This window comes from Pygoscelis adeliae, unplaced genomic scaffold (genome assembly GCF_000699105.1).
Source record: "Pygoscelis adeliae isolate BGI_AS28 unplaced genomic scaffold, ASM69910v1 Scaffold485, whole genome shotgun sequence".
Classification (NCBI taxonomy): domain Eukaryota; kingdom Metazoa; phylum Chordata; class Aves; order Sphenisciformes; family Spheniscidae; genus Pygoscelis; species Pygoscelis adeliae.
The window spans coordinates 281881-297051 of NW_008824803.1; the positions used below are offsets into that span (position 1 = coordinate 281881).

At 51.7% G+C, this 15171-nt stretch overlaps 1 protein-coding gene across 1 annotated transcript in view; it reads right to left on the reverse strand.

Annotated features, from left to right (window-relative positions):
* Positions 1–13371, reverse strand: part of EPHB1 (EPH receptor B1) — a 48943-nt gene extending 35572 nt beyond the window's left edge. The window contains exons 1-2 of the mRNA XM_009323982.1: positions 13315–13371; positions 8279–8960 (exon numbers count right to left, since the gene is read on the reverse strand). Coding sequence (XP_009322257.1) covers positions 8279–8960; positions 13315–13371 — 739 coding nt within the window. The remainder of the gene's footprint in view (positions 1–8278; positions 8961–13314) is intronic.
* Positions 13372–15171: the final 1800 nt, after the last annotated feature.

The following is a 15171-nucleotide window of genomic DNA, read 5'->3' on the forward strand; positions in this document are numbered from 1 at the left end:
TGGAAAATTAAAACCTCAGTAATCTGCGCTGATTAGTTTTCTTTTTCCCCTCACCCTGGTGGGCTCCATCCTTCCTCTGCACAGACCCGTGGTGCCCCAGGTCCCGACTGGCAAGTCCAATCCATGCAAAACTCCTCTGATGGCCCGGGGAAAGCAGGGCAAGGTGCAGCAGCATGACTCACTCCACCTAGCCCATGGCTTTTTCAGGGCTTGCATTTATGCCATTCACTAAAAAGTCATCAGTGAAGGCCTGTTTCCCAAAACAGAGGTTGCAGGAGACCTGCAAAGCCCGACTGCAACCCCAGGGCATGGCTCCCAAACAATGCCCTGCACAGGGGAGTGCCAATGAGTTTTTTCATGGCTTCGGGGGGGGGGGGGGACAACAAATTGGGGGGGTGGGAACAACTTCTTTTTTAAATTATTATTACTAGCCAACTGAGGCAAAAAAAACCTCCTTTATTATTATTATTATTATTACTACTAGCCAGCTAGGGTAAAAAAAAAAAATCCTTGTTTTTATTATTATTACTAGTCAGCTGGGAGAGATGCTGGCTCCCGAAGAGCTCGCCATGGGCTGTACAGTGCAGCCCCAACCATGGGTGAGATCCCCAACCCTTGTGAGCAAACAGCAGCAAAACGGCACCGGCTGGAGCCATTCCCAAAAGAGCTCTCTCGTGACTTTAAAAACAAAAAGGAAGAAGTTCTAGAAAGGGTTTAAAACTCCCCGGGCTGAATCACTGGGTTTGCCAGGTGCTGACCGTTTGCAAACAAGGGTGGGAACAATGCGGGCACCGGACGCAGGCCGGATTCTGCGCTTCCTCACAGCTTTCCCATTGTCCAGGAGAACAATCCCCACTCCAGCCAGAGAGCAAAGGGCCTTCGACATGATGGTGGCGGGGTGGGAGCCGGGTCTCCTGGGCTGGTGTAAGCGGATGAGGTTAGGAAAGCCGGGTGGGTTTCGCAGCCCTGCCGTTGCAGGGATGCTCACAGATCCGTGCCCACAGCAGCCCCTGCAAGTGCACATGGAGCGTTGCACCCCAATATCTCCAAAATAAGATGAGCTCCCCCAAGCATTTCAGCTACCACAGAAAGTTTCCTAGATGCACCATTAACAAGCCAAGGTTACGGAAGCAGATTTATTGCCCCCATTTGTAAGCAGGCTCATGAAAAGACCCTTGGGGGGAAAAAAAAATTCAACGGGGGATTTTTCTTCCTCTTTTAAGACTGAAATCAATATAACACTCAAAAGTTCTCATTGTGGGGGGTGGGGGAATACATAAACGGCCCATGGTACAATTTGAGGAGGAAAAGAAAAAATGATATGCAGAAAAATAAAGCCATGCATCACAGCTCAGAAGCCGTTCCCTTAGCCCTCCGAGGCCACGTGCTGAGACGGCCTGGCTGGGGCAGCCCAGCCCTGCGATGCTCGCCCGGCCTCCACTCACACCTTCTGGGGCATTTTCCAGGTTTCTCCTTCATTTTTCCTTTGGAGGGGGCTGGATGGCAGGGATGACCCTGTACCTTGCAGACCCCTCTCAGGATTTGGGGGACAGAGCTGGACAGTGGTGCCTGAGCCTCCCCGCCAGCAGCAGCCAGGACGCACGGTCCTTCCCATCCCTGCGCCGGGGGAGAGAAAAGGGCCCAAATCCACCAGAGGAACATTTTGGCTAATAATGTCTAATTAAGATTTCCATTAAAACCCATCACACTCATTAGAAAAAAAAATTAACAAGGTTTTCCTGGACATTTGCCTTGCAAAATTATTACGGGGGTTAATGGATGCCTTCATTAAGGCATAATTTAAGAAAAATCACCCTTTTTTCTTTTTCTTTCTTTTTTTTTTTTCCCCGAGGTGCAGTGATTCAAATGCTTCTCCTCCACAGCAAGGCTGTGGTAAAACTGGGCTGCCTGTTCCACCCAGCGGTGGAAGCAGGGAGATCGCTGCCAGGCGAAGGCAAAGCCCCTGCAACAAAGGGAGCATCCCTCCATCCCTCCAGCATCACCACCCAGATTCCCGAAGAGCTGGGAGAGCTGCCACTTCCCAGAGCAGCCCAGCCAGGGAGAGAGGCTTGGGCTGACACAGGATGGGAAAGGGAGCAGGAAACTTGATATTGTGCAATTTAAAAAAAAAAAAAAAAAAAAAAAAAAAGGGAAAAGTCCCATTTTGAGCAGTCGGAGGTTTGTGGCTTGGCTAAACCCTGCATAAAACACCCCCTGGGTGTCCCCGTTGCCGTTAGGGGTGGAAGGTGCCCCGGCTGCATGAATGCTCTCACTTTGGTCTAAAAGCAACTTTTTTGATTGTTAGTGTCTGCCAGGTGCCGAAGCCCTGGGGAGCAGAGGCGCAGCAATGCATAAGGAAGAGGAGACCCCCCGCAGCCCTGGCATGCCAGCACACTGCCTAGCCACCCCTCCTTGGGATGCTGAACAAGAGAAAAGCTTGAAATCCTACTTCCAAACCCGCAGAGAAACATTTTCCCTGCAAAGCCACCTAAAGCATCGTGAGCATCAGCTGCAGCCGCAGAGACTCCCTTGCACCCAAGCTGCTGGGCAGACATCTCACCAGTGCATCAACCACGTGTCCACAGGTGCACATCGACACTGAAAGGTTTTGAAACAAACCAGTTGACCTTGTCCTGGTCCTCTGGAAAGAGCTTGAGGAAGCACTGATGGTTTCTAAGCCCAGCTATTTAAGATCACAGGCAGAGGTCTCCATGGGCACCCCAGCCCTTGATGTGCCTACCCCGCTTGGGGATGCTGCCAGTCCCATCAGGCACCCAGTCCTGGGACACAACCAGATGCCAGCGTACCATTGCACCCCGGGGGACACCAGAGCACCCCTCTACGAGCCACCCTCACCACTAGCTGGTGCAACACCCGCAGCCACCAAACCAGGGATGGGGAGAGGGATGCACTTCCCAGCAAGCTGGGACACCACAGCTCCACTAAACCAAATCCAAGGGCAGGCAGAAGGAGAGACTGGCAGGGAAAGCACTTTCTTTTTACCTCTTTGTTCCTCCCCTCTTGTTTTAGACAAGAAAGCATAAAAAAGGGATCACTCGTGCATCAGGCAATCTGGAATAAGATGCTGGAGAGGAAGCTGCAGGGAGGCAAGAGGCAGCGGGGTCGCCACAGAGGCTGGAAAAGAGATGCTTTCCAGCCGTGGGGAAGTACATGGACCAGCAGCGTGGAGAAAAACAGAAAAATAAAGCCACCCTAAAAAGCAAAAAAGGGCCTTTCTGCAGCCCCTGCGATGCTTGGTGTGCTCACCCTGACCCAGGCATCAGGGTGGCTGGGCACAGAGCTGCAGCACGCTGGGACGGGTGCACGGGTGAGCAGGGTCCCATGTCCCCGCAACATGGCGAGGCAGCCCACAGTCCCCCTTGCTGCCATCTGCCCATGGGACAAAACCAGTATCGCCTTCGTCACCCAAAAACCTCTCCTGGGTAGCCTAACATGGTATGGGGGCACTAGGATGGACCATGGTGCAGGGAAAAGGCAGGCCAAGGCACAGCCAAAGAGACTGAAAAGACCCAGTTCTCAGCACAAGCAACAATTTGATTGGGAAAACTTGATGTCACCCTTATTTTAAGCATTAGCAAATTATCTACTACTAATTACAAAATGTTTGTAATTATTATTTTTTTTTTTAAAAATCATTTCATAAATCCTGCACTCTGCTATTGTTTCCGGCCTTCTGTGATGGATAAGCGGAGGAAATCAATAATTATTGCGAGGGCTGCTTAGTGGGAGGGGAGGATAACGAGGGAAGCAGCACGGGGCCGCTTGCTCCTTGACATTCAACTGGTGGGACATGTCCCCCCCACTACCCCTTTCCCAAATCCAGCCCTCCATGCACAAGGCAGGAGGGAAGGACAAACAGAGAAGGGAGACAAAGAAACCAAAGGGATGAACAAGGCCAAAATAAACGCATACACAGCTTTGGCAAAGGCTCAGCACAGCCCGGCGCATCGGTCAGCAGCTGAAGAAGGACTGGGGGACCCGGACGCCGATGGGGCAGGGGACCAGCTGCCTTGTGGAAAGCCATGGATGCCTGGGAGCAAGGATGCTCGAGGAACAGCCTCTGCATCACAGGCACTGCAGCCCAGCTTTGTTCTTAATTTGTGAGGTTTGTTTTTTTTTTTAATTTTGCCATCCCTGCTAGCTCAGATTTCCAGCTGTTGCAAGCAAGCAGGTCAGTTTGTTATCCCCAGCCATGGCAGCTTGGAGGCTCCCAACCACACTACGACAGGAATTTGCCAGGAGGGAAAAACGAAAGCGAGACGACAAACCCAGGAAGCAGCAGGACTGCTCTCTCGCCCCTTCTCCCTGCGTTTATAAATACAAAGTAAAAATTGAGCACAAAGCTGATTTAGATACAGACTTTTTCTTTTGCTGGCTTCTCTGTGCAGCTGAGCTATTGCCTGGTACTGGGAAGGTCAGAGAGAAAGTCAGCGTGATTCCAGCAGACACAAATTCAGTGCCCCATCCTCAGAGTCAAAAGGGATAAAAGCTGAGACACCCACAATTGCTGTCATTCTAGTGAGGCGTTACTTGCCATCATTAGGTTTCAGAGTGAAACACAAGCAGAGAAAGGGTTTAATAATTTTCCTCGAGAAGAACAAGCAAAATCCACCCAGCATGCTCATCCAAGGCCTCGGATGATTTCCCTGGCCTCCCAACAATCCCCGCTCCCGCTTTTCCTCCCACCTCCTCCCCAGCATGATGATGCATTGCACCTTGACCACACAAGGAAGCCATAAAGCAAGGCTGAGGGACGGGGCAGAGCAAGACGAATGGATTTAATATCAACCCGAACGGAGTGTGGGCTATTGCACCAAATGAATTATTCATTTTGGATTCAATAACAGCCTCCATTTCGCATTGGCCCACAGCTCTCACGGGCACGAGATGCCGAAGAGGATGGGGTAGGCAGTCCCACTGGGTTTTCGGGTACAGCATGCCATCACCCAGCTGAGAGCAATGCAGCTTCGCACCAGCCAGGAGGTCTGTGCCAAACCCAAACCAGCCCGGGACGGAAACAAATAATGGGGCAGATCAATAAAGAAAATCTCCCTCCCTCCCACCCCTGTCTTAGCGTTGTGGTGATAATGACCCCCCATCACTATGACCCTAAAACACAACGATAATCTCTTCGGGACTCGAAATACCCCCGATGAAGATTGCGCTCTGCCTGTGCCTTTTGCGAGCAGCTAAGTGCCGATAAAAGCTGGTATTAATGAATCCCTCAGCGACCCCAAGCTCTGCTGTCAGCACGAAACCGCTCCGGTCTAATAGCCCCATGATAGGCACAGCCTCTATCCCAGGGGGTGGGAGGGATGAGATGAGGGCTGGGGGAGCTAAACAATTCAAGCCTATTTTTTTCCCCACCGCTGAGGAATTAAGCCCATTTTCTCAGCCTTAAAATACTGAGGGATTTTTTTTTTTTTTTTCCTTGGTGACAATTCCCCCAGGCTTGTTAAGTGGCTTATCTCAGGTTGACGAAGGCTTTGAGCAGATGTCAGGAGAGTGTGCTTCCCAGGAGCCGGGGTGTGATCCTGGCAGCATCCCTGCGAGGCGAACCCAGCAGGTGAATAAGGCAGGGGAATACAACCCCTTCGAGAGCACGAAGACAAATAGAAAACCAACAAATTATTATTTCTAAACCTTGCAGTGTGCCACCTCCTGCCCGCCGACCTTTGGGAAGGGCAGCAGTGGGCTCAGGTCTTCCCTCGTGGTCTCCAAGGTCCACGGGGATATAAGGAGGAGCTTGACGGCCAAAGGGTGCACATGAGCTACCAAGAAGCCAGAGTCCAACCCAAGGTCAGATTTTTACTCAACTGCAGTTAATTTTCCAACAGTCCTAATGTAAGCCCCAGCTCAGGCTTTTAGGACTGGTTTTAGTGAACTTCCAGGAGGGGCTGGCAGGTTTATTGGTTTTGGGTTCCTCACCAGGAGCAGGACCTTCAAACACACAGGTCCCATCGGCAATCCCAGCCCAGCCTTTTGTCCGTCCTCCTGACGTGAGAAGTGGGAAATACTCCCACAGGACTGGGAGAGGGGAGTTATCGGAGCTCTGCTCCAGAGACAGCATCGTACCAGCACCCAACAGCACCCACAGGATCATCAAAAAAGCATGGTCCCATCACCACGCACGTGCTTGGTGCCATTTAACCACCTGCTTGGTCTGCACCCACAGTGTACTTTTGTGCCTTTCAGGATCCCAAATGCTGCTGGTCAATGCATAAAGGACATTTCTACCCCCTTAGACCTGCCAGGACCCTGAATTTTCCCCTCAAGGAGCCCAAATGCAAAGCGTGCTCCCCACACAAAGGCAAAATGCTTGCCAGGAGCTCTGCAGAGCCCACACTCGGGTGGTGCAAGGGGTTTCTCCTTCAGCATCAGTGCTGCTAAGAAGTGGGAGCACGGCTGGAGACAGGTGCTGTGGCACAGAAAACTCAGCAAATTCCCAAAACACAGGGGTCTGCTCGGTGCAGCTTTGATAGTATGAACACATCATGACCGTTCTGGGGTTTGCACAAGAAAAGGAAACAAAAAAAAGCCATGGACATGGGTCTAATGCCCACCCTGAGCCTGTTTGCTTCCATGCCTCTCGTGTCCTGCTGTCCTCCATCCTCTGCCCTGCCCCAAACTACGAGCACTGGGTAGATGCAACACGCTTCTCCTGGGGGGGTTAGAAGTATTCGAGACTCCAACTTCCTCCACCACCCCGTCCAGCGGCAGATAGAAAGGTCAACACCACCAAAACCTGCGGCAGTTTTATATTATCATTGTTTTCCTACATTTCTGGCAAAATGACATGATTTCCCAATTCCGGTCTTTAGCTAAAATTAGTGTTTATTTTTCCATGATGAGAAAATGTCATTTTGCCATAAAACCATGTGCGCTTTCTGTTTGTTTATTCAATAGCAGAGGAACGTCTTGCCAGAAACGCTCCGGTTTACGAAGAGCCCTCCCTCCGATGGAGCACTTCAGTTCCTCATGGGAACAGACCATCTCCTGGTGGGAACAAAACCACATTCAGGGTCAACCGTGAAACTCAAAGGAATCCACCGGCGATGCTGCTTGATGTGAAAGCAAGGCATGAGCGCACAGACTCCAGTGGTTTCCCAGTTGTCAAAACCCTGGCACGAGAAGGCATCACCAATCCCCACCTTGGCCAGGCAGGAATGTGTTTTTTCATGGTGAAAACCTACACAAGTTCCCAGGTTTAAAGCAAATGAACAGACAAGTTTCTCCATAGCTTGAATCCCAGCTTTGCCATTTTCATATATCTGGAATTACAGGTGGAGAAGAAACACCGTGGTGGCCACCCCAAGGAGCATCACAGCCAAGCCTGGTGCTACACGTACTGCCACCTGCACCAAAAGAGGTCCAAGTCAGACCTCTTCCCATCACCCCCCCCAAAACCAGCCCACTTTGACACCTGCCTTTGACCTTCTCCTTCTTCCCAACCCTTCCTTGACCTGGTGGTGCCCACCTTCTAGAAGCTATTTGGAAAGCACCGATGAAATGGGGTTAGCTTCTCATGCAAAAAGCCCTCTTCTCTTCCCTCCTTCCAAGCAGTGTACAAAAACAATACCTTAATTTGGGAGAGGAGAAGGAAAGGGCAGTGAGTAAATCTAACAGAAAAAAAAATAATCCTCCAATGGTATTTGGGAAATATTCATCAGAACAGTGAAAAGAGATGAAAACCAGCGAGTGCTATTTCCATATTTATAACCCCACGCTGCGGAGGACTCCAGCAGGCAGCAGCATGCTGGCGGCGTGGCTGGGGGAACCCAAAAAAACAGCAAAAAAATTCCAATTAATGCCGAGAATCAGAGCGGCTTCGCTGCAGTCGGGCCTGACGGCGGCTGCTTGGCTCCCGCAGCTGTGCTGGGGAAATAACGAGGCAGATGAAAGTGGCTCAGCCGGCGAGCGCCGGCCTGTGAGGCACTTTGAAGGCAGCAGATCACAGAGGCGGCTTCCAGTGGGGGCTTCCAGTGGGCTCGCGGCGGCAGCTGCACCAGCACCCGCATCCTCGCCACGCTGCTTGCCGAGTTTGGCCGTTGACCGGAGCACACTGGGAAGCCACAGGTTGACCACTGCTCCCAAATCCCTGCTTGGTCCCCAGAGTAACACCGCTTCAGGGCAGGTAAATGGTGCAGAGCTTATTTCACAGCTGGCATTGCCTAAAACAGCTTGTTTGGCGATGAACATTTTGTTAAGCAAAGGTTAAAAACAATAAAAGTGCCTTGTTACCCAAAGCCAACTTTACCTTTACAAGCCACATTGTTCTCCGGCTCATAACCAGCCTTGCACGTACAGCGGCCGATGGGGACCATCCACTCCCTGTCCCCGTTGCAGTACAGTTTGATGGGCACGTCCACCTCCTCGGCGTTGGGGATGCAGGTGCCGCGGGCAGTCACTAGAGAGGTGCTCTCCGCTCCTGTCATTGTCTCTGGGAAGATGGCGAAGTTCTGCACCACGCTGGGGCACTTCTTGAAGAAGACCCTGACGGACAGCAGAGACATACAAGCTCCATAGTCCTGGAAAGCCAGGTAAAAGCCATTGCGGGTCAGGGGCCCGAAACTTCTCACTTCTGTGTTCACCTTCATCAACCTGCCACCAAAGTCCACCTGGGAGAAGCTCTCGTCAGCAGCAATGGTGTCCACTTTGAGGTAGGGTGCCTCCGTCCAGAAGGCAGACTTCTTGGTGGCAATGACAGAGTCTGTCTCGTAGTAGTAAAGGTTGAAGGTCTCCTTGCAGGAGCCGGGGACATTGGGGAGGCTGCTGCAGTCCCGCACAGTGAAGCGCATCTCGGTGTAGATGCGGTGAGCTCCACGCCGGTTGATGAACGTGGTGAGGAGCCAGTTGTTCTGGTTGGGCTCGAAGACATTGCACACCTGGTACGTACGGATGGTGTTGAGGTTTTCGTCGTAGCCACTGACTTCTTCCCACTGTAGAAAGGAGAAGGGAGAGAGGGCATGAGAGGATGGCAGAGGGACAGGCAGTGGCTCGTAAGCTGTGGAGGTGCCGCTCACCCTGCGCAGGGCAGGGCTGGGCTGGAACAAGGATCCCAAAGCCCCAAAGGGGGGCAGGAACATGGTCGTGGACACATGATGTGGTGCATGTGCAGAAACACCACCTGGGTCAGCACCAGATGAAATCCTCACCCTCTTGCCCCTGCCCACACATGCCTGTTCCCTCTCCCCATCGCTCCCAGCTGATGCTAAAACATCTTTTCCATGCAGGCAATCACCTTAGCTGCCCTGGAGAGGACATAAAAATGGGAAGAAAGATGGTCAAGGCACCTGGAGACAGGAGGGAAAGCAGCACACAAGGCTATGCCTTCATTAAAGCCCGAGCCAGCAAGTGGGCTGGAGAGCAAGTCTGACCCCAGGCTCTCGGCATGACAGGATCACTTCCCCCAGCAAAAAAACTAACTAAATAAAACATTACCGCTGCAGAGAGGGAGAATATAGATTTGCAATTCGATTTATAGAAAGGCATTAATATAATCCAGGCTGCAATTTCAATTAAGGGACAGCGGCAAACTGTGAATAGTCTATGATGGCATTAGAGTCCTACAGACAGATTTACAACCTCATAATCCATTCATTTTAACTAATCCATGTTTACAGTCTTCTCATAACAGCATTATTCATATGGCAATCTTTAAGCAGCACTCTGAATACCATGCATAATTTCCAGTAGCGATGCTATAGCAGCGCTCACCCGTGTTTGTGCTTACATGGGGGCACAACAGTAGATGGGTGATGCCAACCTGCCCCATCATGTTGAGTCTTCCCAAAGAGCTGATGCACTACAACCAACCCTGCAACCTTACAGATTTTGCCCTCTTCCGTTTTCCATCAAACAACCACATTCCTCACCTGCTCCCCAGCTTCCCCGTTGTACACCACAGCCCTGATGTAAAAAAACACAGGTTTTTATTCTGTTTTCAAAGCAGGGTCCTCCACACGCTGCCAACAAGCACAGCAGAACGTTTGTTCCTGGGTCCACCTACTCAGCTCCGCTAAGTTTAAGCAAAGATTGCAGCTCAAGGTTGCACATTGTTGTTAAGCAATGTTTACCAAACCAGCAATAAAACCTCACGCATCCAGCCGAGCGCTCTCCCTTCTCATCCCACGCCGCGGAAGCACTGCAGAAACTCCACCCTGGACAAGACGTGCGGATTCAATGGCCTTTCATTACCAGATACATTTTCACACAAGAAAGCTGCAAGGTCCTACCCAACCTCGGCTTTGCATTACAGCTCTCTCATCCAATTAACGCCAGACAACGAGCTCTCTTTCAGTGCTCCTCTGCCAGCGTTAACACTGGCCCCATTGCTCCACTGTCTTTGCTGCGGGAATCCTCCTCTTCATCCCGCCCACCAGGTCCGGTGGTCCACCCACCACCCCAGCTGGGTGCACAGGAGGTGACCCAGCCTGCTATCCTTTTATTCACAGTGCCCATCAGGGAGCCGGCTCTCTCAACAGCTCCTTCCACCGAGCATCCCCTGCATTTTGCTGCATTTTTGTCGAGGGGTTGCAAACAGAGCCTCAAAACTCAGAGCCAAAACCTGCCAGCGGACCCTGCCACACTTCAGGTGCCCAGGACACAGGACTGCCCATGGCTGGGAACGACATAAAATGCCACTTGGAAAACCCTCATGAGGGTTTGGGGCCAGATCCTGATGCTCCCTTGGGTTGAGTGCTCCTGCAACTAGGTACTGAAAGCAGCAGGTCCCCATGGCTAGAAAGACCCACAATGCCAGTGACTGCTGCCATCGATGCTCTAGAAGTGACAAATGCATCATTTTGATGAGATCCCACTAAATAATTCACAGGGAGCTGGGGATTAAGACAATGTTCTTCTCCATCTCTGCTGGGATTTAAAGCATGTCCATAGGGGAGAGCAGAAGGAGAGCCCTTGTCCCTCTGCAGCCAGTCTCTGGGGACCACAGCCCCCGCTGCCCACTGGCATCCGTGCCCCGGCATTAGTGTCAACAGTCCCCCCCAAGCCCCGGGGCACATCTGTGAGCCAGGGTGAACAGTCACTCTCAGAGCTCAGCACACCACGGGGGGGATGCAACCACCCAAAGACTGCACAGACCCCATGTCAATGGCAACCCTGGGGTCAGGAGAGGTGGCTCATCAAATCCCTGTACCTCCAGCCCCAAGAGAGATGAGAGGAGCCTGGGAGAAGGAGCTGACGCCCCAGCAGCAGCCAGGAGCCCCTCACCCATCCTCCCGCCTCCTCCTTCCTGGCCCAAAGAGCAGGAAGGTCCCATTTATAGATGGCTGCTGCTATTCTCCCTCTTGTTTCTTTGCTTGCCTCTCTGGTTCCTCTCTTTGCTTGTTCCTGCGACGCTATGGTTTGTTGCTAAGCCCCAAAGCAAGGCTGTCAGTGCACTCATTTTTTGGATGGAGGAATGCAGGGCAGAGGGGAAGCTTTTAGTTTCTTACCCCGGCTTTCAGCAGTCTAGGCTGAAAAAGAGCCAGGGTGGTTGCTTTTGGGAACTGAACACTAAAAACAAGAAAAGACCAACTAAATTTGGGGTCTTCATTGACTCCAACACAAGCAGAAATCCCCACGTGTATCTTGGCATCTCTATGCCAGGCTGCTAGGATGGGTCATGGTCTGCAAACCCTCCCTGGCACCCACACTCTGGACAAGCCTCACCCAAATATTGGCCATTACCACCGGACAAGCCAAGAAGCAGCAAAAATCTGCCCTCAAATATGTGTTGTGAACTATTAAACAGGACAAACCCTAAAAGTCAGTGCTGTAACCAAGCAGCTCATAAAGACTACTGCATGACTGGAGCAAGAGGAAGACATTGCTTATTTTCAACTGGCTCTAATTTTCAACCTACTCCAATACCTGCCTCAGCTGGGACATGATACCTACAGGAGGGTTCACTCCAGGAGTCCAAAATACACCTTAAGATGCTCCATATCCACCCAGCAAAGCGTCTGACAGTACAAATAAAAGCCCAGTCCACGAGCAAGGGGACTTCACAGGGGAAGTGAAGGCACGCTACAGACTGACCCTATGTCTTTTAAATAAAGGACTTGGTATTTTAAAATGCTTTGTGGAAGATCTAATATACACACCTGTAAAGGAGAAGACTCACCAGTAAGTCTCAGAGGACCGAGAGTTGGAGGGATGCAGGGATGCGCACGGAGGGATGCAGCAGGGATGTGGGCTGGGGAGAGGCTTCGCTCTGCTGCTCCGCAGAGGGCGAGACTGCCGTGCCTTACGACGCAAGCTCCCCGCCTGCCTTGCGCGGGCTTTCAGCGATAGCAGCTGCAGGCAGCTATTTATATCCCATCTCCATCACCTGCACATGGCCCCCCCTGATTTTGCCAGCAATTTATCTAGGCCCAGATTTTTTCCAAAGCAATTCAGTGGCAAAGCCCCATGTTTCAAGGGCCTCTGACGTGCCTGGAGAGGATTTTGTGCCCACTGCATGTGTGGTTCAGCTTTGGTGATGGTGTGCAACCTCATTTCTTTTGAAGACCTGGCGAAGCCAGTCACAACCTAACAAAGATGCAGGCTGGCATCCTTTCTCCTTTGGTGCCATGTCCTGGAGGCCCCGGGGATGGACCCTGCTGCTGTACCCACTCCTGCCCAACCAGCTGCCTGTCCCACCGTAATGCCCACCCACCAATTAGCATCCCCTCCCACCACCACTCCTCTCCTTCCCAGCTCCGTCTCTCACTTTCTCTGCCAGGGGAATGTGAGTCAGGTTATTTTATGCTTCCATTCCTCAAAGGCTCGTATTATATAAAAAAGATGTTTTAAGTGCCTCAGGGTGTTTTGTTCCTCATTACTTCATAAAAGTGACATTAATAGCCAGAGAAGAGCACTGCCGAGTGCAATTACAGATGATGTTCCAGGTATGAAAGCTGTTTTGAGCCTGCTAATGTTTCCTAATTACAAGCCTTTTGGCACAGGGAGAGGGAAGACGCGAGTCAGGAGATGGAGAGTCGTGATGGGGCCAGACCCTTCACCTGGGAGTAGGACAGGCAGGGGAGGAGAGAGCATGGGGTTGGAGGAGAGAGCACGGGGATGGAGAAAAGCTCCATCTTCGCCGAGACCCCGGGACCAGTTCCGGGAAGGGACGCTCAGCCCTGGAGCAGCCACGCAGCTCGGCACAGCAATGCCCTGGCCGCCCCACGACAGCCCGATGGGGCGCCGCTGCTCCCACTGCGACCTCCCCGGCTCCCCACCAGCGTTTTAAGATAAATAGCATGAACCCCACGAGATCACGTAAGGATCAGCTGGACGAGTGGCACTTACCCCCGAAGGAGGGTTGGCGGTCCAGCCCAGCTCGGCCGTCGCCGTCCGCGTATCCATCAAAGTTTCTGAGGAAACACAAGAAAAGGAAAGCAAACTAGTTACTCACAAAGTTTTCAATGGCGTTATGAGCACAGAGCCACAGAAAAACATTCATTTGCTTTCACGGAATGTGCATCTGACCCTTGGAGCTGCTCAGAAATAAAGCAGCAGGTGCCCTAATACATCTAATGAACTAAGGGCAGCTTCACTTTGGAGCAAACAGTGCAGGACAAGACTCTTCGCAAAGAGTCACGGCCTGAGTCCAGCCCACGCTGCCATCTCTGACTCTCCCAAGCCTAGAAAAGGAAAATAGCATTACCAACTAAAAAAAATTTAAAAAATTAAGAAGGATGCTGCAATTTCATGGAGTCATTACATCCATGTACAAAACCCTGTCTAAACCAGAGCAGCAAGCTTGCATTAACTCCCTGGAAGCAGCAAGAGGCTGGGGGAAAGTCTCCCACCACGGGCAGAACCCACCCTCTCCCGCAGTGCCTCCATACGGGCTTTTCAGCAGGTCCCATCTGACTCGCTCACAACTACTTGCTTCGCTCTACAACGCTAGACATCCTCTTTTATGCACTACATCTGTCCGGTGCCCTGAGTTGTCGTTGCACACAGTTATTATTTGTCAGGGTGATTTCAAATACACAAATAAAAATCACATTGTTGGAGCGGTGTTCCTCTGCTGGGGGTCTTTTGATGGAGGATCTGGTGGGAAATATTTAAAAGCTGTAATACAGCTGACATTTCCCTACTTTTATTCTTTAAAAAAACCCAACGAAACACAACAAGAATAATAGTGAGAGCAACAACATATAGAAACAGATGGGAAAATTCCTCCAGGTTTTATTTATTTGTTTGCAACAAGCAGACATGCAGATTAATTTCCTCAATTCCTGTCTCTCAACCAAATGGGAGGTTGAGATGCGCTGGCAGCGGCTGGCATAGCTGAGCATCTCCTGTCCCTCCCCTTTCCTCTATGGTCCCAGGTACTCACGGCAGCTTTGCAGCACCAGGAAAACGGGTGCAACCGGAGAAATAAAGGTCAGGAAATAAAAATCAGCTCAGGAATACAAACTGCCGCCAGACTGCTGCTTTTAATCTCTCCGCGCCTGGTCCAGCAGTCGCAACCGGGAAACGAGACTCCTATTAATCTTCCTACCCCTCCCTTTGCCGGCTGCTCCAGGATGGGAAGCCGGAGAAGCGTGACCGGGAACTCCCTGCCCTGCCGTAAGTGATAAACGCTCCCTCTCTCAAAATCCCCGCCTGAGCTGCCGACCTGGCCTGGCTCCCAGAGAGGTGAGCAGGGCCACAGAGGCAGGGAGAGCAAGGCAACCCCCCCAGAGATGGAGCAAAAAGGCACTTGGGGAGCTTGCAAAGCTTCTGCACCCCTAACGGATCCCAGGATGCTGCTGTGGCACTGCAAGGGGGGCTTCAAAGCCCACAGCCTGTTGCACCCATGCTTTGCATGGTGCTTTGCAAGGTGCCAGCCCCTTCCTGCTCACAGTGCCCTCGGAGAGGAGAAGTTTCATCCCTGGTCCGTGCAGGGAACAGAAAAGTGTGGTGGCCTTCATGCCACCGCAGCATGTCTCCATCTGCAGCTTCAGCCCCTTTCTGTTTGGCAGAAGCCAGATAAAAACAACACATCCCACCTGCAACTCCTCCCTGGCCCCAAACAGGGCTGGGGGCTCGTGCTCCAGACCTCCAGCAAGTTTCTGCTCCCACCACCCTCCATCTTCCCACTGCCACCAAGCTTTCTGTCCCTTGCAAACAGCCCTGTGCCTCGTTAAGCAGTCATTAATCCTCGCTACAGCC